We start from the raw sequence: 23066 nt of genomic DNA on the forward strand, positions 1-23066 counted from the left end.
GATCCTAGAATTAAAATGTCGGGAGATTAAACAAGATCTCGAGGTATTAATGAGGACAAAAATATTACGATAACGATAAGTGATTAACAAGATCTACAAAAAAAGAGTACGTGCACAGACACGCACAAATACACACAACATGAAATGCTTTTAAGCATCTTGATTAGCGCAGGCATTTATGTGCACACACTCGCAGAAGCAGAATCAAGGATAATGAGTGTGCGTGCGTGTGTGTGTGTGTGTGTGTAAAGTGCTCTTTGACAACTCCAGTAGTGAAGGTAATGAGTGTGTGATAATACACTCAAACAAGAACTTAATGAGGCACAGGTAAGAAGTGTTGCTATGAAGGCACTGCACATAAAGATGAGGGAAATCTCACATAACCCTCGACTGTGATGCGACATAAACTCTCCTGACAATGTTTTAAGTCCGGAGCGTAGTCTGATCAATAACTATCTAATAACCTGGTGGCAACGTCTCCTGGAAAACGCCTGTGATATAATGTGGCATTATGCACGGCTGCGTGCGGTCACGGAGGCTTGTCTTTGGTTGCTGCTGTGGTTAAAGTTTCCCAAAGCTGTTGCTCTCACCCAAAAAAGCAAATATTAAACAAATTCATACCCAGGTTTCTATTAAATAGCGTCGTTGTCGGCAAAAACGAGAAAAGTTGGAAAGGAAATCGGGGGAAATATCGTCTAACTTTGACTTTATACACCTGTTGCCACAGAAGTGATTGGAACAATTCAGTTGTTTGGATGGATGAGCGAACGCTTTTGGCAACGTAGTGCGTCAAATGCACTTTTTCAGTAGGAGGAATAAACAGCAACAGATGCCTGCGCTGGCAACAGTGAACCGGATGTAGGCGGAAAAATGTACCTCGTATGTCTGTGTTTTTATCGAAAATACCCATCGCACTTAATTCGATTTCACCAAAATAACCGAAGACAGACACCGTTCTTCCTCCCTCTGCTTACTGGAGGCTTGGGGAAGGCTGGCGAAGAAGTTCTTGAGGCGACCCGCGAGCCACTCCATGCTCTCGTGGAGGTTGGCCAGAGCCTTCAGGTCACTGACGTCGCGCAGGATCTCGTTCTGGGGGATCAGCTTGTCTCCCAGGTTACCGGTCAGCACCTCGGACTCCTTAGCAAACGCCGCCCTGGGAGACGAAAAGGGATGGTGAGAGTTTTTTTTGGTGAGAACAACAATAATAATAATAACTTGAACGTTGAGGAGGGGTGAAGACAGACAGACAAGGAAGGCAAAGCTAGGAATGATGGGAAAAGGCCGCGGTGAAAAAGTTAAAAGTTATGTTAGGTCCAAAAGTTTCCAAGCAGGACACTGTATTTTCACAAGATGATCAATGCTATTCATTTCTCTCTTAAGTGGTCATTATTTTGTGGCTGATCGGTGTATATGGGGCTATTGCCTTGACGTTGACGGAGATGCACAGAGTTGATAACTAGACGGACGCACAGGCAGTTAAACAGAAAGACGAGGAAGGACACTTTGAAAGGAATGAGCTGCTTCTAGCTCCACAGTTGGCGGGAGAGAAAAACAACAGGTGACGGAGAACATTTAGAAAAAGGAAAAAAACAAAAAAAACAAACAGAAGGCACAGATTTACAAGTGGCCAAACAAAGACTTAGCGGCGCACTATATGTACGGGCACTTGGGGTTGCGGAAGAACGCTTGGCATTGAGAGCTGAGTGTTAGGAAGTTGGATAACTTAAGATCAACACCGCAGCGCCTGCAAACACATGGCATGTGGACCGGCCCTCCCGAGTCACCAGGATGCCCACAAGATCAAGATCCTTTGAACAACAGATGGGTGAGGAAAACACAAAAACACACAAACGCACAGCCTCTCCCACACACGCGGGGCATGTGTAGCTTATTAATGAGGCTTTATTAAAGCACTGGTTTGAGAGTTGTGCAGTAGCTAATCCCCCTTTCATAGTGATGAAAACATCTATGGCTCTCAAATCAAGCAGCCTTATGGTCTCCCGCTTGCTATCTCTGCGCCGGGTGTGTGTGTGTGTGTGTGTGTGAGTGTGAGAGCACACGCGCACACAACAGATTGACTTTCTTTGGCCACATAACCAATTTATTTATTTACTTTACTATTCCGCTCCGATGAGCTCCAGTGTTCCCTGAAGAGGGTGCACATTCAAAGGCAATTTCGATAAGACTGACCCCCCCCCCCCATCCTCCTCCTCCTCCTCCTCCTCCTCTTCCCTGCCTCCGTCTGCTCTCCTTATATTTTCCCATTTTGTTCTTCCCTCGTTTCCTCACTTCCCTCAGATAGAGGGGTTTTTAAAAGAGCAATCATGACTTATTTTATGGGTTCATCTTAGGCGACGAAGGTGGGTTCAATAATAAGTGAATAAAGAAGGAAAAAGCAGGGGAAGGATTATGTGCGTGGCTGCTAAGTGTGTTTGTGCACCTCTGATTGTTGTGTACCCTACTTGTTTGAGCATAAACACACTTTTCCATTAGAAAATCGTCAAAATGCACCACTGTACGTGAATGACTTTGTGCACTCGTACACATGTGTGTGTGTTCGGTGTGTACCTGGTGAAGTCCTCTTCGTCCTCTCTCTTCTGCCGGGTCTGTCTGGGCTGGGCCATGTTTGCCCAGTTAGGGAGGGACTGCAGCAAACGACTGATGTCCTCGTCCTTAGACCAGGAAGCACTGATGGTGAGCTTTTCCTCACATTGGACGATGTCCCTGAGATGAGAATAACATTACACATTAGATGATGTACATTAACATATGTCACTTCATGTTGATGGACTAATGGACTAAGAAGAAACATCACTTCTTCCTTCGCATTCTTCGCATAAGATCAGGAGGTGACTGAAGTGATCTCACCGATGCAGATGCAAACAAGCAAAACTACGGTGCAAAGACTTGACGTCATTCTACTGATTCACACTTTAGTCAAGTAGCGGGTGATAATGCACCTGCAAGCTGGTTTATCAATAAAGAGTATGCACGTGACATCACAGCCAGCGAAGTCTCCGTGGTTACAGCCACTCAGTGGCAAAAAGTGGCAGCTGAACGTGAAGATTCACAACATTGGTTTGAACTAAGGTTTTAATAGCGTCTAAATTGTAAAATTAACTTTAACAAAGGTTTTCAAATGTGGAGATATATTTTTACAGATCTGCCAAAGAGAAGAGAGGTAAATGGATCGCTGCATTATGAAGAAACAACTGGAATCCGAAACCTGGTGTTGTGGTTTACATTTAGTGTCAGGTAATACTATTTTATGCTGTATTTTTTGATGAAATCATACCTTAAGTTACTTCTTAAGTTATTTTTTGAAGGGCTGTCAGATAAGTTTGTGAATGTTGGTGTTTTGGCGTAGTTACAGCTGACAGTAACTATTTCAGTTCCAACAATAAATAACAATAAAACAATAAACGGAATATTTGCGATCACTCCTCTTCATCCTTTTAATGTTTGGTCGGATGCTACAGTATTGTATGACTAACGTTACTTCTCAGTAAAGCTTTTAGCGTTAGCATCTTTTATTTAGCTGCATTTGTCATAACTGAAATAACCTAAAACTAACTTAAACTAACTGAAACTGAGGATAATCCACTTTTCTAAATCCATACTAGTTCATATGGATCATTGTTGAGTCCAACTAATTTGATTTGATAATCCACATTTTTCCAGGTCTCACTGTATTTACTGATACCTTTTACCATGTTTTTGCTACTCAGGGCGGCTTGGCCCCAGGCTGCTGTGACATCAATGCATACCCTCTATGGCTAGTCAAACTAAAGAAGAAGAAGAAGCACTTGCTGCAACTTTATAAGGGAATTAGTGTGAATGTTTGGAGAGATTTTTACTGTCAGATTTAATATCTGTCTACAGAGGCACAGACTAGTTCCTGTAATTGGAATTTGTGAAACTACTGATGTAATCCTGAATTTTAAACCTTTAATACATAATATGGGCAGGACCACGGTACCGAGCTGGACCCAACCTTCTTTGTCAATTGTCAGGAGGGGTGACGTCAGGCATGATTTAACCTTAAGTCACAGAGTTGTACATGTGGTTCTCGGGAATAAAGAAAATAATATCAGAGCGGATATGATTTGCCAGTCGTCCTGCACAGAACAGACAAGCCCTCTAGGGTTTAACATCCACAAGGGCATAGACATACGGACGCACACTTATCAGGGAGCAGAGGAGCCGAAGGAGACTTGTTCATGTGTAAAACGGACACGGCAACACAAACAACCGCGGCTACGAGGACACACACGCGCGCACGCTCTGGCAGCCTCCATTGGTCTTGTCTTTATCACTTGGAGGCCCCAGTGAGACTGAGGCCGACCTGTGACGGAGTCCAGATGGACTCCCAGCAGTGTGCCGGTCCTTTCTTGCGTCTCCCGCCCCATTCATCACTCCCTCTTTTATGCCTCCATATTCACTGGCTCTACCTTTACCTGGCCAGGTGTTACGCGGTCCCAGGGGGGGCACAGGCGGGTCGGCCTTTGACAACACCAGTGATTGGAAAAGCTTAAATAATGACATAGAACTGATGTAATGATGTACCCCTAATTCTTTTACCTGTAGGCTGTGTTGCAGATTTCCTTGTACTCTTTCAGCTTGTCGCAGACCATCTCCAGGAACTGGTTAGAGTAGGCACTCAGGTCTTTCATGAGGCTCATTAGATCCTGGATGGACTTCTCCACAACCACAGTGCTCTAAATATATAAAAAGAAAAAAGAAAATTAAGAGGAGACGAAACAGATAAACGCAGGAAGCAAAGGTGGACTAGATTTTATGCAAGTGTCAGGTCCGATTCAGTCTGTTGTCGCGCCCATGTAACAGGACGGCGCAGACTTCACTCGTCCATCCGTCACCTGCGGCTGGAGAGCTTGTCAGAAGTCTTAACGCTATTAGTTGAATGGATGAATCTTTGTGTGTAAGTGAAATCAGTTCACATACATGTGTGTGCTGACTCAAAGCGAGTGAGTGTGTGTGCGTGCGTGTGCGTGTGTGCGCGCATTTGTCACAGAGCACCCGTCACCGAGAGCCACGGCAGGGCTGTGACAGCAGCCATTACAGATTAGCCACTCCTGCGTGACTAATAGCTGGCCCGGGAACAGCAGAGCAGCTTCATATCCCCAGACACACTCGCACAAACACACGGGCGAAAAAACTTTTGCAAAACACACAAACACACACACACCTCTGAGCAATTCAAGAGCTGTTAAGTAAGATTACGACTCGGTACGTTCCAGTTTGCCTGCTCCTACCACTTAACCAATCTATCCCCACATCTCCGGTAATAGTGATAACTTACTATTAGTGTGGTGATAGAGTTGCATTCGCCACTCTGAACTTTGCTACGGGAGCAGTTTAGTGCAGAGCGATAACATACAACCGTGCGCGGAAAGCAATCTTAAACATATCATTTCTACTTCTCTTCAGCTCGGTGCTCTGCCTGTGTAAACCCTAATACTGAGTTCCACTGTTTAGGTGTGAAATGGAAAAATTAATAGCTTTCCCTAAGATTAATAAAATGGAAATGACCTAAGGTGCCGCAGCAGGAGGGTGAGGTATTTGTACTTGCTTCTTCGCATTGTCTACCGGAGATAAAGCAGAGCTACACATAAAAGCAGACGATTCGCTGTTTATTTACAACAACAGATGGTCGTGAGCTATAATACACAGCGAGCTGTGACATCAGTGAGGTTCTTGAATCACAAAGAAGCAGAATTAACATGTAAAAGACTGTGCGCAATATGTATAATGTCTATCATTTTAACATAATAATACATTTTTAAAGTAGTTATATTATATTCAAGGCCACTAACTAGCTGCAAAGAGTGTAGGGGGCAGCAGTGACTGTAATTGATCATCAAAAAATATGGAGGGACCCCTGATGTGATAGAATGATATTAATATTAATAGCTCCTTCTCTGTTTCACTTTCCCCCTTCGCTCATTCTGTCATGAGCAGGCGAGCATGTGTGTACGCGCCCGTGGCCCCGCACACAAGCGGCAGCCACTCCACTGAGGGAAGTAATGATCCATAGCAGTGCCCATACCCGTGGAGTGCTAACCAAGGCCTCGTCTCTGCCAAGGGAGCGCCCTTTACTGTCCATGCCTGACTCCCTGTCAGCCTGCCAGGGTAGGAAGAATTACACAGACGCTGCAGGGGAACTAGCTGTTAGTGTAGTTCAGTCAGCGGCTACATCCACTCCTTTGTGTGGGAGGCTGGTACTGGTAAATTACTTTAGATAACACAGAAGCGGCTCTGGAATTTCTGCTCACGTCTCGTACAGCGACTACGGGGATCATGAAGTAATGATATGCTACCTTATTTTAATCTTTTATTTTTCCTCTCCCTCGGGAAGGTCTGATTGTAGTGTCAGCACTACAGAGGCTACACGGTGTTCGGTGGAAACTTAAGGAGAGTGCGCGGCTGACTTCCGTACGACAAGTCAATCCGAACGCGTTGCGTCGGGGTGCTGCATTTGACTTTGTAAGAATTACATCATCTACTCGGATTAAACGGGATTGATTTAGTGCATTCGCAGAAAGAGCCTTTTGGGGAGAACTGGACTGCTGCTGCAGCATAACACCGTTGAGGCACATCAATAACAACCCAGAGTACATTATCAAAGTAAGCGGCAAACATAAAAAATAAGGTAAACGTGGAATACATAGCGAGTTGACCCTTAAATCCTACATTATTAAGTAATGAACTTATACAAAAGTGCATTATTAACCCCTGCGTCCAAAATCGTTCACTCACTCCCTAACCCCTACTCCCTATGTAGGGTTGCACTATATACTACACTACATAGTGAGCTTGATCCCAGCAGTTGTCGGACACAACACGTATTATCGTTTAACGGGTAGTTAATGACGTCAGTTCCGTCGCATCATTACGTACTGTCGCATCAGACTGCCGCGGTTCCCCTGGTTATCCCATTATAATTTACCCATTATTAGAACGCGGTGATTTGATTTTCTAAACAAATATGTGTGATGGTCACGAAATAAAAAAATAAAATACGTTTCAAAAATGTGTCTCACTAACAGCCACTAACGGCCAATAACGGCGCCGCTAGAGACGCAGTGCATGCTGGGATATCCACCACCCGTTGAGTGACCATCAATTCAGTCATTACTTTTTGCAATGCTTCATGGGAAATTTTAGAATTTGATGACTAAACCCCTATAGAGGGCCCTATGTAGGGGTCAGGGGGCGATTTCGGACACAGCCAGTGATTTTAGAAGTGCTTCTTAAAAAGTTGTGAGAACAAAATGTAAGATATCGATTTAATGACGATAATGTGATACTGTAAAAAGTTGATGACCGGTCAATACAATAACAACGCCCTCCACTCCTCCTCCGGTCCCTGCTTCGAGGACGCCGAGTTCAATAACAGGCCCAGGCAGTGAACGAAGAAGAGTAAACAATGGATACCCGATCCATTACTCCTGCTCTAACAAATGCTCTTGCACTCAGCTCCCTTGTCTAATTCTGCTCATTTAACACAGCCATTTGTCTTAGGCAGCAGCAATCATTAAAAAGTAATCAAGGGACAGATTGAGAAAGGGAGGGCTAAGACAGGGAGAAAGAGTGGTAGGGAAGGCAAGTTCTGCTTCATCTCCTCTATCTTACTTGACAGCTACATAGGAGACGACATGTACAGAGGAGGCTTCTCCTTCTATGTCGCTGCCTCTCTCTTTCTAATGTTTCAAGCTGAAAGGTCAACACGCGGCGGCGGCATGTGAAAAACACCCATATTTCTCATGTAAATCTACTTCTCAGTATTTTATTACCCTGAAATTGCGCTTGGTTGCACTTTGCCTCTTCTCTTTTACATCATTACCGCATAAACACATAGTCATCACGGAAAATTAGACTTGGGCCTCGCAAATGGATCTCGGGAATTTTCTGGGGTAAACTGCCGTCGTGAAATGAAGGCCACGGCCGTAGCGGTTTTAATGACAGCAACAAGGCAGAACTAGCACTCAGGCTGGCGCCTCTGCTAATGCACGGCCGTCGCTACAGAAACCAGCCTGAGTTGGTGCGAAAAGTCGTTATTTCCTTTTGGTGGAGTGAGTAAAAGGCACAAGGCAGGAAATGTCATTACAACAATACAGGATGTATTTTGTAATGTAATTTGGAAGAAGTTTTTTTTTTTTTTTTTACTTACCTAGATTATCCAATTACAAACTTTAACTTATGAGGTCTTTGGATCCGTGTATGTTTTGGTCATTGGATTTTCCGTTCAGAAAAGGACATTAAATACCGGTTATTTAATTTTCATTTTAAAATTCAAAAATCGAAATTGACATTTAAGGCATTTTTCTTTATTAATGCCGAGAAGGGATGAATACAACTTTAAAAAAAAGTTCAAACTTTATCCTGAGTTTAAGTGGCCAGATCTGTTTTATAAGAACGTGTGTGATGTATAGAAAAGCTACGACGGATGCATCCATGGATGCATCCGTCGTAGCTTTAAAATGCGCGATTTCATTTTCTGTTTACGCTGGACATCAGAAACCAAAAAAAGCGCACGTTTTTTTTTTCTTATATTACGCAACCGGAAGTTGTCGTTTTCAAAGTAAGAGCACATATGAGGACGGCACTGTGTAACAGAAGTTGATGGACGTTGTTTTTCTAGACGATGAAAGAGTCTCAGTGAAGAGGACATGACAGCAGAGAAACTAAAACACATATTTCAGGTAAAAATAAAAATAACTATATATAGAATAGTTAGCAACTAGTTAACATTACTCCGATATATGTGCAGGTATTTCTGCAGATAACAAGCATTGTTTTGCTGTCAGAGTAAATTCCCAAAGACATTTTAGAGCTAGAACATTTTTAGCTAGGGAAAACACACATAGAAATCATATACTTGGGCACTCTTGCCAGAAACATAGTACCGTTCTCATAGGTGCTCTTACTTTGAAAACGTCAACTTCCGGTTGCAAAAATATGTCTTCTAAAGATTTATTTTTCATTCTATTTTTCATTTCAGTCTACGAGGAGGGCAGATCTGAGGGTTTAAAGGTTTAAATTGGTAACGGATCGTGGATTTCCCCATTAAAATAGTGGGGTGCCCCTCAAGGCCAGAGTGTTTAACCCCTGTGCTCCCGCTCTCACCCTGACCCCGAACTGCTGACTCGTGTAATGCTTCTGTCATGCCTTTCACACGTGTGATCATGCCAAAATAAAACGCGCTCGGCACCCACAGCTGCACACGCCCACAGGAACACATGCAACGATAACCTCTGTTGCAACCCCCCCCCCTCCCCTTCCTTTCCACCTCATCCCACCCTTTTCCCACACACAGCCTGTCTCCTCTCCTGGGTAAAGAAGAGCTGGGCATGAGAGGGACATTGTCTTGACAGATCATTCATCAACGTCAGAGTCGAGCCATTCTCCCAAGGCTCCCCTGACACACACCGGATGGCTCTCATCCTTGCGCCCGCTCAGCCGCAACACATGCTTCTTTGTATGTGCATGCATGTGAGCGGGTTCAAGTTTGTGTAAGCTCTCACAACTCGGCGGTGTACCATTGTCTCGTCAAGTGCGCAAAACATCTGTAGAAAAGGGCTCTCATACATGACCGTTGGTCTTTAAGCGTGGGAATTTATTCGGGAAGCTCTGAGCTGCAGCCTGACAACATGCAACGTTCTGTCTACTCTCGTCTTTTAAACATGCGTAATGTATTCACCTTCTCATACGCACCTCAGCTCTTGACCAGGAAGTTACTAATCAATAGCTGTCGACTCTCATCAAGTACAAGTTGCTCTAATGGATGGCATGCGTTCCCTAAGAGTAAAACTCAAGAGGCAAAAAGAAATTGCATCAATGTATATCTGGAGGCATTTAACATTAAGGATGCAGTATAGATGCAGGGGAGGGTACCTTACGGGAAGGCTTTGAAAGAATTTTGAAATGGGACATAACCAGAAATGCAGTGTGCTTGTTAATGCATTTCTTGTCAAACCGCATTAAGACTCCAAAAAAAAAAAAAAAAACATTTTAGGCACTTGTGGTTGGTATTTCAGCATTTTATTCAAACACAACTGAGTTTAATGATCCAGCTAAAATACGCAGGTTGAGAGAATATGACACCGTGAAATTTTGACAATTCTGAAATTGATGTGATTGGTTAACGGTTTAGTGTAAAAAGACATGCCGCTTTATTTGAGTAATTGGAACTGTCCAGTATGTTGTAATGTGATCTGTTGTGGTTGAAGTGGCAGCAGGCAAAGAAGCGTGGTATTCCCAACGTTCTTGCCCAGGTTGCATCCTCACCACATGCCCTCTTCGACAAGAAGGGTTCCCTCTGGAAAAGGTTGAGCTTAGCCGCCCAGCAGAAGAGCCTTGTTTGTTTTGGCACTGCCATTCTATCGGTTATTATTATACCAGAGATACTCCAACTCCATCGCCCCCCGCTTAGAGAACGACTCTAATGAAAACCCATCTCTGTCAAGCCAGATGTAAGTACGGATTCAGCGTCAGCGGTCGCTACTACTACGGCATTAGCGAACAAGCTACGAGAAGGTGGCTAAGGGCATGTGGAGAGCCTCAGGGTGGCCGAGTTATGAAAAGAACACACTTCTTTCTTTTAGTTCACCTCCACCGTCATCGCTTCTAACGCAAACACCGCATTAAGCTCCGCAAGTGCTCTAATTGAGAGATGAGGAGCAATATCACACTTCAACGATTACAGATGGGCTTCTATATCACACACACATTATTCACACCCACACACGCGCCGCAAACCGCGCGGTGAAAATGGAGCTTCCGCATATGCTAATTCTAGGAATCAACCTAAAGTTCAGATTCACCATTTAAATCCTCGTAGTGACCCAAAGCTCCATTTCAATAATCTCCCCACGACCTCAGTTTTTTTCTTTTCTTACACCCGGCAGTGTCCACAATAGATAATTGTTCAGCACTTATCATCAATTATTATGAATTATTTATCACGAGGACTGGATTACGCCGTCAGTGAAGTTGTGATTAAAAGTTTGGAACGAAGCACAAATAATAATGTAGTTTGACGCAGGCTGTGAGAGCGAGTTCTTTCCTGTGCCCCATTAGGTCCATATGGAGCCATTGTATTAACTCACACACACACACCTAAAGCCACAAGCACACAAAGCGTCGCGTGCGCACCCACAGCGAGACAGAGATTGTCATTTGCAAATTTCGGAGCACTAACTCGCTTCTAAAAATTCAAGCAGTAACTTTTATCAGGCCCCCACAGCCCGAACCTTCTTTTTCCCCGAACCAAAGGGCATGTTTGTGGTAGAGCTGACATTTCTTCTTCTCCTCCTCTTGCTAACCGACTCACTCCAAAGGCAAAGATTATGCTGCGTAACACACAGGGACTCCGGCTGCGCTAACACTGCATGGCGCGAACCTGTACAACCTCAGGCTAGTAGCTGCTCACGCGTTCATTTAAATGTGTCTCATGTACGACACACAGAGATACATATATATTTTTTTTTATAACATACAGCTATTATGTTGATATAAATATATATATATATATAAAAAAAATAAAGTACAAACAAAGCCCAGCTGTGTCACATTTGTGGGGGGTGAAAAAAAAAAAAGGAGCATCTCTGCGGCGGATGCAGGTTGGAGACCCAGGGCAGCTGGGTGTGAGCCTCAGGAGTACATGTGTTTGGTGCGAGATAACCAGGCGAAGGTGGGTGGTGGGGGGATTGTTACACCTTGAGCGGCGAGGAAGGAGGCAGAGCACAAATAAAGCTTTGAGGTGACTCAAGAGCCAGTCTCAGCGTTAGGATTTGAACCCGTTTAGCAGAAAAAAAAGGAAGCGAGGCTTCTTCCGCGTGCGTTAAAATGGCGCATCTACCGAGACGCAAACACGGGATCTAGAAATCACCACGTTTTTGGTGGTTACAGCTTTGTCTCTCTTGGTAGAGGGTGAAAAAAACTCATTTTATGTGCAGTCTTCTTCCACAATGAGGTGCTTCAATATTTGGTAATTCTTAACAGCTGTAAAATTGTCAACGGCACGCTTAGAAGCGCAACCCATTTCACGACAAATAATGTAATAGAAGGCACCAGAAAACATTTGGACTAAACAGAGAAGCTCTTTCATTATTTATTTCGCCGTGAACAGGTCTATTTTGGCTGGATTAAAATGGGTTTTGTGTAGATTCCCAGGACGGTGTCTGTTTTGTTTCCGTTAATGTCACATCTCTAGGTGTTTGCGGGCAGTCCCGCTGTGTGTTTATGTCGACGTGTGCGCGGCAACAACCCGCCTTAATACCGTCTATCCTCCTTCCTCCCACTTGCGTCCCAATCACAGGGCACGGCCGACGCTGCTAACAGGTGTATTGTGTTGTGATTGCTGTGTCTGTTGATGGGAGCTGGGAGCTTAGAGTCTCCTTAATAAAGAGAGCCCCGACCACCACAATCTCCGCTGTGTGTATGTGTGTGTGTGTGTGGGGTCGGGTAGTGGTGGGGAGGGGGGGGGCAGCAGGGAGCCAATCAACAAGGAGCGATCAGCCCCCCCACACACACACACAAATAAACACTGCCAACACACATCATCACAAATAAAAAGGTCAGTGTCATTACAGCTGCCGGAGGTGGAAGCTGCGCACGCGCGCGCGCACGCACGTTCAACACGCGCCTCCGATGCCGATCCTCTCGGAGCGGAGCTACGCGTGAATATGAAATTTAAAAGGTCAACATCATTAGCAGGCCGTTGGCAGCCGAGCACATCTGCAATACGGCGAGCGTCCCGCCAGCTGAGGGCGAGCGAAGGGAATCAGTCTTCATCTGGCTCGAGAACAACTTGTGTTTGCATACAAACACCCGAACGCGCGCGCGTCGGGACAATTACCGCACGCGCCGACACAGAAGGACTAGTTAGCGGCTATTGTGCGGAGGCGCCGGGGACAAAGCTGAATGATACTTAGCCGGAGAAGAGAAGGGCAACGCGTATTGTAATTACGGCTCTGAAGCGGTCTTGGCTGATGAAGTAAACAAGCGGAATACAAACTATTCACCCGCACTCGGAGTCTCCCGGAAACACAATCGGGCGCCATACGAGTGGGCAGGCAGGTGGCTCGACGCCGCTGTCTCCGGGCCAGAGACATGTGGTCACCTGTTTGTAGCTTTTTTGTCTTGTCGCGCCGGGGCTCCAGTTTTGCGCGTATGCTCGTATGTTAGTGTGGCACAAAGTGAGCGTGTAAAGAGGGGGACGCGGGGAGGGGAGGGGTTTCTACCAAGATTAATGGAGCCAATCTCCAGAGCTATCCAGCAGAGTGACCACACTCTCCCTGTCCTGTTTTATTCTTCTGTTCTGTTCCCCACCTCTCCCCACTCCCCTTCCCTCGATCTGGCTCTAATTAAATGAATCAATCAGTGGCAACACCAAAGTTGGACAGATAGCATCACGCCGCTGGAGCTAGCAGCGCGCGCCGGGTGCTCGTATGCTGTTGGGTGCCATGCAAACAAAAGCACAAGAAAACAGGGATGAACTAGACGAAAGACGGAGCTCGACAAAGAGATCAGGAAAGAAAGGATTAACTGATGGAGATTCAGAGCGTGGATACTTTTTTCCCCGTCTTTAACGCCACTTCTTTCCACCGCAGAGACTTATCAGCCCAGGCTATGCTATCACACAGACACATGGATGTACATTAACCTTTCCCACTGAACTATACACTGCCCCAGCCCAGTCTTATCTCACGCTGCTACTGGACAATATATAGCCATAGTGTCAGCCTCATAATCATGTCATTATTATGTAATATATGTACATGATATATAAAGGCTGCACTGGTCACCACTGGAACCCAGTGATAGGGAAATCATGGCCCGTATCGTTATTAGCCGAGGCCCCGGCTGCATGTGCGTCGCTTATTATGAGCTGTTTAAGCAAACATAAGGCGTGGTATTCACCTTGACTTTTGTGCGGGGTTTCCGCGGAATCACTGGGCTGCAGAGATATCATCGGCAAAGGGTTAAAGATGTCATAGAACACAAATGTTTTTAATAACAAGGGTCCACTCTGGAAGTTAATGCGATGGAAATGCGGCCATAAATATTCTGTCCGCGCTGCCAAACGGTCACAAATGTTGACCACTGGTAACCCCATCCCATAATACACATACATATATATATATATATTAAGTCTGAGCAAAGCATCCAGTATTTGTATTTGTTTAAAATTCAAAATACGTGTAAAAATCCCTTTTTTTTTTAGTTGCGCTTCTTATTTATGACACGGAAGTGAAATTTAAGTATTCTTTAATTAGCCACTATAATAATAATGGATGTATATGTAGTATTGTTTTATGTTTTTCATTAAATGCAGCTAACTTAGGTAGGAAGCACTGTATAAAAGCAAGACAATTTACCATTACCAATAGACAATAGTCTGAATTACAGAGCTAATGGATGCTAACTAATACGAATGCTAACATGAGAGAACCTGACTGCAGACGTTTCAGTACTAATGTAACGTAAAGGAATAATCTCCTGGTCAAACTCGACTTCCCGAAAGTTATAGGCCGTCTCTGCAACCAGGTTAAGGTAAAAAAAAAAAAATCTATTCGACAAAAATAACGATGCAGTTAAGTCGTGAGTTACGGAGTCGAGACTTTTCACCCTGACTCCTGAACGTCACCCAATCTGGGAAGACGCAAAAATATTCAGAGTGATCACATGAGGAAAGGCATTTGTAAAAAAACATTGGGTTAAATATAAATAAGTAAATACTATAGGGGAATACGCATGTGCACTGTTACATTTTTGTTTGGCTCCAAACGCCTCCAGCTCTACTCCATAAATGCGACCATCTTCCTCCCATTCGAACTAATGCACACACTCATGTGTGCTTCAGTGGTCGCAGAGAGCAGATGCGTCTATAAAAACGCGCTCCCCTATGGTTTCCCGTATGCGGCTGCAGCCAAGGTGTACGAGCGAGAGTGTTTAATGTGGTGTAGAAATATAAAACCCTCCTCCTGCCGCCAACCATTCTGGTTCGGGCGCAACGGTGTGTGTGTCTCTCTGATAACACCTGGCACAGTAAGTATGACGGGACCTAAAGGGGGCACATGCAGCACATGTGTGCACACAGACATAATGGATACGTAGACACACACACTCACACACACACACACACATTAATCTTTAATTATCTGGGGCTGGATAGATCCACCGCCACCTGACTGGCTGCAGTACAAGCTCCTGACATAAAAGTACTTCCCACAGTTCAAAAACCTATTGTAGTTTTGTACTTTCTGGACAAAAAAAAAAAAGTTGCCAAGCCCCTTTATCAGAAGCTCTCATGACAACTAAGTGAACAAAAACTCCACACAGGGAAAGAAGAGCAATCTGTCACAACAGTGACCCCGTGGATGGAGGCCATCAAAGAAAAGAGTGGGACGGCTCTCGAATTGCAGACCCCGAAAACACAATCGCGCGCAGGTTAGCAAAGCAGGCTCAAGTAGCAACAAAATACACACATAAAAAGCGCCGTAAAACGCACACATGCCAACCTGACCCTCGAATGTGAATGGCAGCAGAAGAAGAAGGAGCGTGGAAGGCTCTTTTATTCGGCCCAATTAAAAAAGGCAAAAAGCCCAAACAAAAGGAGTGTTTTATTGCACTCCCCACTATCAGCAGAAAGGCTCATTAGCCACAGCGGCATAATTAGCAAGATGCTGAACTCCTCGTTAAGGAGGGGCCGGAGCCGTAAACAAACCGTGCTGAACTCCCAACGCCCACGGTCTCTCTCGCTGTAATGAACTGCCACCGCTGTTCCCCTCCCTGCGAGAGAGCCGAACGCGCAGACAGAAAGGCTGTGGCAGAAACAAACACACGCACGCACGCACCGACACACTGACACCGAGGTCTGCTACACAAACACCGACAGCACAAATAAGCCTCCTCCTCCTCCTCCTCCTCTCCGGCTCTTCCTTGACAACTGCGTGGACAAAAAGCGCGCACACACACACACTTACACGGTGACAGAGTGAAAAAATGTGTGCGTAATTTTTTAACAACACTGCTGAGGAAATCTCCGCCGAACATCAAGAATATCTGACAGCTGAGACAAATCTGTGACATTGGCACTAGTCTGTGTAGTCTTCGACCAGCTGTGAGCTTTTATTTAAAAAAAAAAACAAAAAACAAAGCAAAACAAAGGAAAAAGCAGCAACGTGAGACTGTGATTAAATTTGGTGCCACCAATAAGGAAGTCATTACCGGTGCTTGGTTTCCAGTGCTTAGTTGAAAGGAGCTGCGCAGTTCACATGTGGAGAATGTTTTTTATGCGATTGTTTTCACAGGAAATAATTGTACTTGCGCACTTAAAAGGGTAATTTTAAGCAAATAGAAAGACATCCCAAAAATAAGAACAGCAAAGTTATTTTCCGCTGTTCGAGTGCCATCGGTAACATAGCGAACGCGTGTCTCTAACGCTCTGCTTCTCTGAGCAGGTTAGCCGCTGTAATTAAAAACTTGCTCTCGGTAGAAAATGGCCTCAGGAAAGATGGATCCAAGCGCTTCAGCATGTGTGTGCAACTGTCTTTATTAGGACCGGCTGGAGGTTTAGACCAAAATCTTTTTGGGAAAGTGAGGACGTTTTAGCTGGTCCTCATCACGAGGGTTCCTCTTAAAGTTTAGGGTCGTGGTTGGGGTCAGGCAGTCGTGGTGGTTAAGGGGCAATGGGATGCACTTTGTCAATGAATGTCCTCGCAAGGATAGTGAAACAAATGGAGGTAATGTGCGCATTGCATTGTCTGCCCCAGCAAAGGAAAAACAGAAATGCCGTTTTGTGCATTTTGATCAAAAATAGGCTGGCTCCTAAAATACTGTTTCCAAAAAGGAACCAGATGCATTCATTCATTCATTTTCTGTAACTACTCGTTCTCTGGAGGGTCTCCGGTCTATCCCAGGGCTAACGCAGACAGACAGACGGACAGACAGACAGACAGACAGACAGCCATTCACACTCACACCTATGGCCGATTTAGAATCACCAGTGAACCTAACGAGCATGTCTTTGGACGGTGGGAGGAAGCCGGGGCACCCTCCACGCAGGAAGGCCCCAGTGGGCCGATGGATTCCCACCTCCGGAAATCTCTTGCCTCCTCGCTGCGAGGCATCAGTGATAACCACCGCACCACTGTGCCACCCGAACCAGACGCAAATCGGATTGAAACGGTAACCATGGCAACATCAGCATTTCGAGTTTGCATGCACCGAACCCACGAGAACAAACAAGCAAAAACGAGTCGGTTGGAGGCTGGATGGTTGTTTGTCTGCAGCATTTTTTACAAAGGTTGGATGTTTCTTTACCTGCAGCAGGGGTCTCTGGACGCCCAGAAGCTTCATGGTGTCGGCGTTGGCGAGGATCTTCAAGGGGTCGGCCGTCTTGCTCACTGCTTCGATGTCCTTGTTGATCTCTGTCCGCACCTAGCGGTTAAGTGGCACATGAAATCAGTACTATAAAGTCAAACATGAGTAAACCAGAAAACTGTCCATCATCTGCTCGTTTAAGTGGCCTCCTTGGAAACCGGTGCCATCGTGTTATTTATTAGCAAAACAATCTGGCTTTCGAGACTAAAAAGCCCTATGTGATTGCAGTGGATCTGCTGTACAGTTCCGGCTTCGAAGCAACGAGAACAGACTGTGACTTTTTTGAACACAGGGTTAGTGTCCATCAGTTATTTATTGTGACAATTGCCCACAGCTGAGTTTTTCTTTTTACGGTGAAAACAGCGCATTTTCTGGGAAAGCTCCGGCGTTTCACCAAAGCGCGGCTTTGAGCGCCGACTCTGTCAGACAGCGTGAAGGCATCGATTCGTCATGTCGCTAACCTGGTTGAGGAAGAGGTCGTTAATGTAGTAGGTGAGGAAAGCTCGGAGCTGGCACTGCTTGGCTTGGCCCGGTCCCATGTTCTTCTCTATCTCCTGGATGAATCTGAGGAAAACAGTCAAGACAAACAAGCATTAGAACAGAACGACCCCCCCACCGCTGTGAACGGAGGCTAATTTACACCCGAGATGTTATTACAGGAAACATGAGATGCGGGATTGAGAGCAGTAACTTTGCATCAATGGGTACGGAGTCGTTCGGATGGTATTCAGCCTGCCACGGGAACTCATTTCGGAAAGCTGTAAATGCCCCTCAAGGTGCTTTTGAGCAAGGCAGTTAATGCCCACCGCTCCAGTGAAGCTTCTCGGAGCCAGCGTGGTGCGACTTCAGTTATATCAGCTAATTCTCAGATGCGAGAGAAGCCGAACGTAAAGGAGGAAGTAAAAATCTATAGGGTATGAAAATAACAAAGCCGTTTATATAACGTAAACCAATCAGAGCCGCGGTCTTCTGAGTTCCCCCAGAAAGCCGGTGTCTGGCTGGTCAGATAGGGTCAGACAGTTATGTATGGGTTTGCAGAGGCTCATACACACCTCGTTTGTCAGAGAATCACTGGTCACTGGCCTTGTCTCACACACACCACAGGGCAAACCATGCAAGAGTAAGTGCCTTCTCGAGCGTTCGGCACATATAAATGCACAAATAAATCAAAACTCCTCACAAAAGAATTCTTTGACCTACAAGACCCTTAATGTATGACCTAAACTTCCAGAGGAGAGAGAAGCACGGAGACAAGGAAAAATGTATAAGACAAAAAAAAAAAAAAAAAAGATGACTCTAGATGGTGATTTGATTGGACAAAGCCATTTGTGAAAAGCTCCATCACTTGGAAACCCGTTTCTGTGCTTCAGCAATGTGAGGTGGAAGAGAGAGGCTGCGGCACTAGAGTCAACCCGAGACACGTAGTCTACGCGGGAATAAAAATCAGCTGAGGTGGATGATTGATTAGCTGAAGCTGAGCTCGCGTGTACGTACACACACAAACACGTGCGTGCACAAATGAAACAAAAGCAAGTGAACGCACAAAGAAGCGCGAGCTTTAGGATCACACCACTCAGCATCTGTACCCAATTAGTCAGCAAGAGCTGAGCCGGTGTGTTCCCGTGCGCGCGCCCGTACGTGCACGCGCGCGGGGTTTTGTGCATCCTTGTGTGTCAGAGTAAGCAAAAAGGGAGACGGGGAGAGAGCGAGGAATCTGAACCTATTCTAAATCCTTCATTGATTCCCGCTGAAACTCCACCACAACAGAAAGTTAAGTAGGAAAAAACTCTTCTGTGGCCTCATTAAAAGCGTCAAGCTAGCAAAACAATAGTGGCCAGATATAGAGCTCCTCCGTATAAATATGTAGAGAGGACAATTTGAGCGCTCCTCCTTTACAAAGGAAAATACAATTTTTGCTGACAACTTCATTTCCAGAAATCAATCTTAGGATAAAAGTTGCCAGTTTAAACGTACATCATGTTGTTCCGCGATCCATCGCCCGCTGTCATTATAGTCATTGTTTCAATACAAGTGTCAAGATGATGGATCTTTAAGTTAGTGTGTGAACACAGATGGATTTTTGTAGGCACGGGTGATAACGTTTGAGTAATGTGGCAGGGACGAAGCAGTAAAATGGCTTTGTCTATCCGGACCGCCATCTGGCACCGAGCTGCGGGTCCCTTCTCCGGGACGCACAAGCCCATGGGTGATGCAGGAAGTTGTGTCTACGCTAAAAGGCCCGCTGGGGCCCCGGGAGCACGCGTTAGAAAAAATTTACATTTTAAGAGTGTAAGTGTAGGGAGAGCGAGATATTAAACAAAATGTTTTTTGAGTGGATTCGGAGAAATCGCTTGGAATATAGAGCAGTGAGCCTGGTTAAAATGCAAATGGACAAATAACACAGGGAAGAGCAGACAGAGCATCGCTGTGATTTCCAAATGGACGCGGAGAGAACATCTCCCAGCTTATTATCATTACAACCACATCTTACAAACGTCTGTGTTGCTGATGGCGCGGCACACTGTAGTGAGAATAACGGCCTCTGATGATGGTGATGATGATGATGGCGGCGGTGGCGGCGGCGATAACAAATGACACTAAACAAGTTAACGTATAAATATACCCATTGAAAAGACATCAGGTCGCCTCAAAGCTCAGAAACAGCACTATCTTTGCCAGCTGTGGAAGACCATTCACGTACTCTGAGCTAAACATAAAAACACCAGGAGGAACACTGACCTCCCACTAAAGAATTACGGCTAGCCTTGTCTCAAGGCTACAGCCGAGCTTGACTTTACATTAGTCTAAACTGCCATTTTCACCTGGACTGATATTTTATCAACTTATCGCTTGAAATTTTCTCTGTGTTAAATGTGAAAAAGGGGATTCTGCTCTAGTTTCTCAACAGAGAATAGGAAAAGATTCAAAGTACATAACATCCCTTAAGCTTAACATACAGCACGAATTAAGTCTAAAACGCAATTTAAAGGGTAAACACATCCACACATGGCATACATCCATTCTCAAATAGCCCCCATTTACATGGAAAAACCTCAACTCATTAACTTCCACCCTTTCAACACAGCGGGGGGGGGCGCATCAGCTTATGATGCTCTTATAATTGGACTCAATGCGACGTTAACAATGTCGGTTCTCGTCGCGAGGTGACAAAAAAACACACCAGTCGACCATATGGCGGCTGTACGCGGCGGAGGTGTCAGGCGAGTCGCTAAGGAGACGCCGCGGAGAGACGCAGCGGCAGCGGCGCAGTGTGGACTCGGCCCTGCGTGCGGAATCTTAATCAGCTTGAATAATCTGTTTATCTAACCTAACGGGCTGCACGCAGAGGAATGCCCCGTATCCGCTGCCCTAAAAACGCTGAGGAAAACATTCACGCGCAGACAAACAGGCAAACAGCAAAGGCCGTAACAGTGGGTGTCAATTAGAATTAGACCACTGAAGGACGACAAGAAAGAGAGTTTGCGCTGTTGCTAATTGATTTACTTATTGTAATCGTTATCAAGGTAACAATATATACAAATGTGGTGTACTAATAAAGAAACCGAATGGACAAAAGAAACCTAAAGGCCACCCTGTCAGCCCTAATGTATAAGTATGCACTAATCACGTATAACATTATGACCACCTTCCTAATATTGTGTAAGTCTCCCTTGTGTCTCCAAAACAGTTGTGACTCATCAGAGAATGGACATGGGTCTTCTGAGGGTGTCCTGTGGTGTCCGTAGGATGTTTGTAGTGGGGGTCTATGGTTAACCTATTGGTTGAGAGAGGGTGGGGGGGGGCCCTCAGTGGATCATCTCATACTTGATTAGTTTGGGATATAGGGAACTTGAAGGCCAAGTCAACACCTTCTGTTGTTTTTCACGTTTTTTTGAGTTGTTCCTAAACTGTTCGTCATTGTCATGGGGTAGGGGTGCCTGGTCTGGTCTAGGTAGGTGGTACATGGCATGCTAGGTCCAAAAGTTTCCACAATAATGTCCGTGGCTTTGGTTCCTTCAGTTTGTTTTGGGTCTTGGGGTGAACACAACATTGTTGACAATGTACAAAACTGCTTCTTAGGCAACCAGAACCTGACACTCCTGACAAACTGTGTGCGACAAAGTGGTGGGCAATGAGCAGATTGGCTTATATGTGGACATGGCTTTGGTCAAGAGTTGGTCCCATACTTGGTTGTTCACTACTACTGATTAGTAGTGTTAAAAGTCCTCACAAACAGTTTTCTTTTAAAACAAATGATCATAAATTGTGTGATTCCATTCCGTTTTTGGCGAACAGGTTTAGATAATTCATCTTAGAAGATTCCTAATCCTCAACCAGAGGCACAACAGCTGACCATTCAAACTGCAGAATGAATCAATTTGGTGTTTGAGAGCGACAGATGCCACACACTCTAACAAGATTTCTAATATAACGATTCAGAGACGGTGTGCTGTTGCGTCCCATCAGCTCGGGGGGGTGCATCATCTTCTCTTGATCCAACATGGCTGCACCAGTTGAACCCGGTTTCTTAGCAGCGGCTGCAGGTGATTGCACTTGACAGCATGTAATTATCCGTCATTAGAAAACAGATGTCAGAGCCTAAGGTCTGGAGCTTGATAATTGTAGATGCCGTGCCCTATGTGTATGTACGTTAAGAAATAACATTCCCGTCGGGCATAATGTATTTATACTAACAGAAATTTGGATAATGAGTGAACCTGCTGTATGCTAATGGCTCTCTGATTAGTCGGAGAACGGCAAGGTTAGATTTTTTTTCCCCTCCACCTTTAAAGATAGCTAAAGAAAATGAGAACAGACAGGGACAAAGACGTTTTATGGCAGCCTTTCTGAATTCATTTCCCACCAGAAACTAAACCTAAGGTAACAAATGCTGCTTTAAATGGAAAGGGTTGGGATCCCATCATCTATCTCTATCTGCAGCGGCGGCGTAATGACGCCGAAAGAGAAATGGGATAAAGAGAAAGATTTAAGAAAGACAGCAGAATAAGAGTGTGCTGAGATCGATTAGGGACTCAGCATTTTTAAATCTCCCAGTATTCCCCTCAGGCACGAACCCATCAGCTATGGTGAATTCTGATTTTCGCCGGGGCCGGAGAGGAAGGCTCGTTCTGTAAAGACCTGTCACACGCCAAGGACAGGACAAACGGAGCCAGCTGAAAGAGAGACGGAGGGAGGAAGCGAGAGCGAGCTTCTGTGCATACCTGCGTCTGTGACACATGCTAAATGAGTCTGTCTTTGTGGCGCTGGCACACGCGCTCGTAGGCTGACATGAGGATGCGCAGCCACGTGTCAATACAGCACATCGATACGTTGCATCTGGGACACTTGAAAGCACTTGTCTGTATTATTCTCACTTGACGCACAGTCACTCGAGGAGGATTTCAAATAATAGGATTTTAATGGACGGGGGAATCTTTCTGGGTTTTAAGGGGTTTCTGAGTTCCAAGTGATCAGAGAATAAATGCTAGAGCAGCAGCTTTTAATTGAGTTGAATGTGAGGCTACTGGTTTGATCTACAGCACCTTCTTGTTTTAAGATAAATATACTGTACATCTGAGTGGATCCTTCCAAGCAAGCAGTTACCACCACGGCCACAGGATGGCACTGTGTCAGCTTTCTCCACCCGCTCCGGCTTC

At 45.2% G+C, this 23066-nt stretch overlaps 1 protein-coding gene across 1 annotated transcript in view; it reads right to left on the bottom strand.

Annotated features, from left to right (window-relative positions):
- exoc4 (exocyst complex component 4) overlaps positions 1-23066 on the bottom strand; it is a 112515-nt gene that overhangs the window by 28789 nt on the left and 60660 nt on the right. The window contains exons 12-16 of the mRNA XM_047575100.1: positions 17871-17973; positions 17350-17466; positions 4582-4718; positions 2569-2724; positions 975-1153 (exon numbers count right to left, since the gene is read on the bottom strand). Of these exons, the coding sequence (XP_047431056.1) occupies positions 975-1153; positions 2569-2724; positions 4582-4718; positions 17350-17466; positions 17871-17973 (692 nt within the window). The remainder of the gene's footprint in view (positions 1-974; positions 1154-2568; positions 2725-4581; positions 4719-17349; positions 17467-17870; positions 17974-23066) is intronic.

The sequence above is a fragment of the Mugil cephalus genome, chromosome 22 (genome assembly GCF_022458985.1).
Source record: "Mugil cephalus isolate CIBA_MC_2020 chromosome 22, CIBA_Mcephalus_1.1, whole genome shotgun sequence".
Classification (NCBI taxonomy): domain Eukaryota; kingdom Metazoa; phylum Chordata; class Actinopteri; order Mugiliformes; family Mugilidae; genus Mugil; species Mugil cephalus.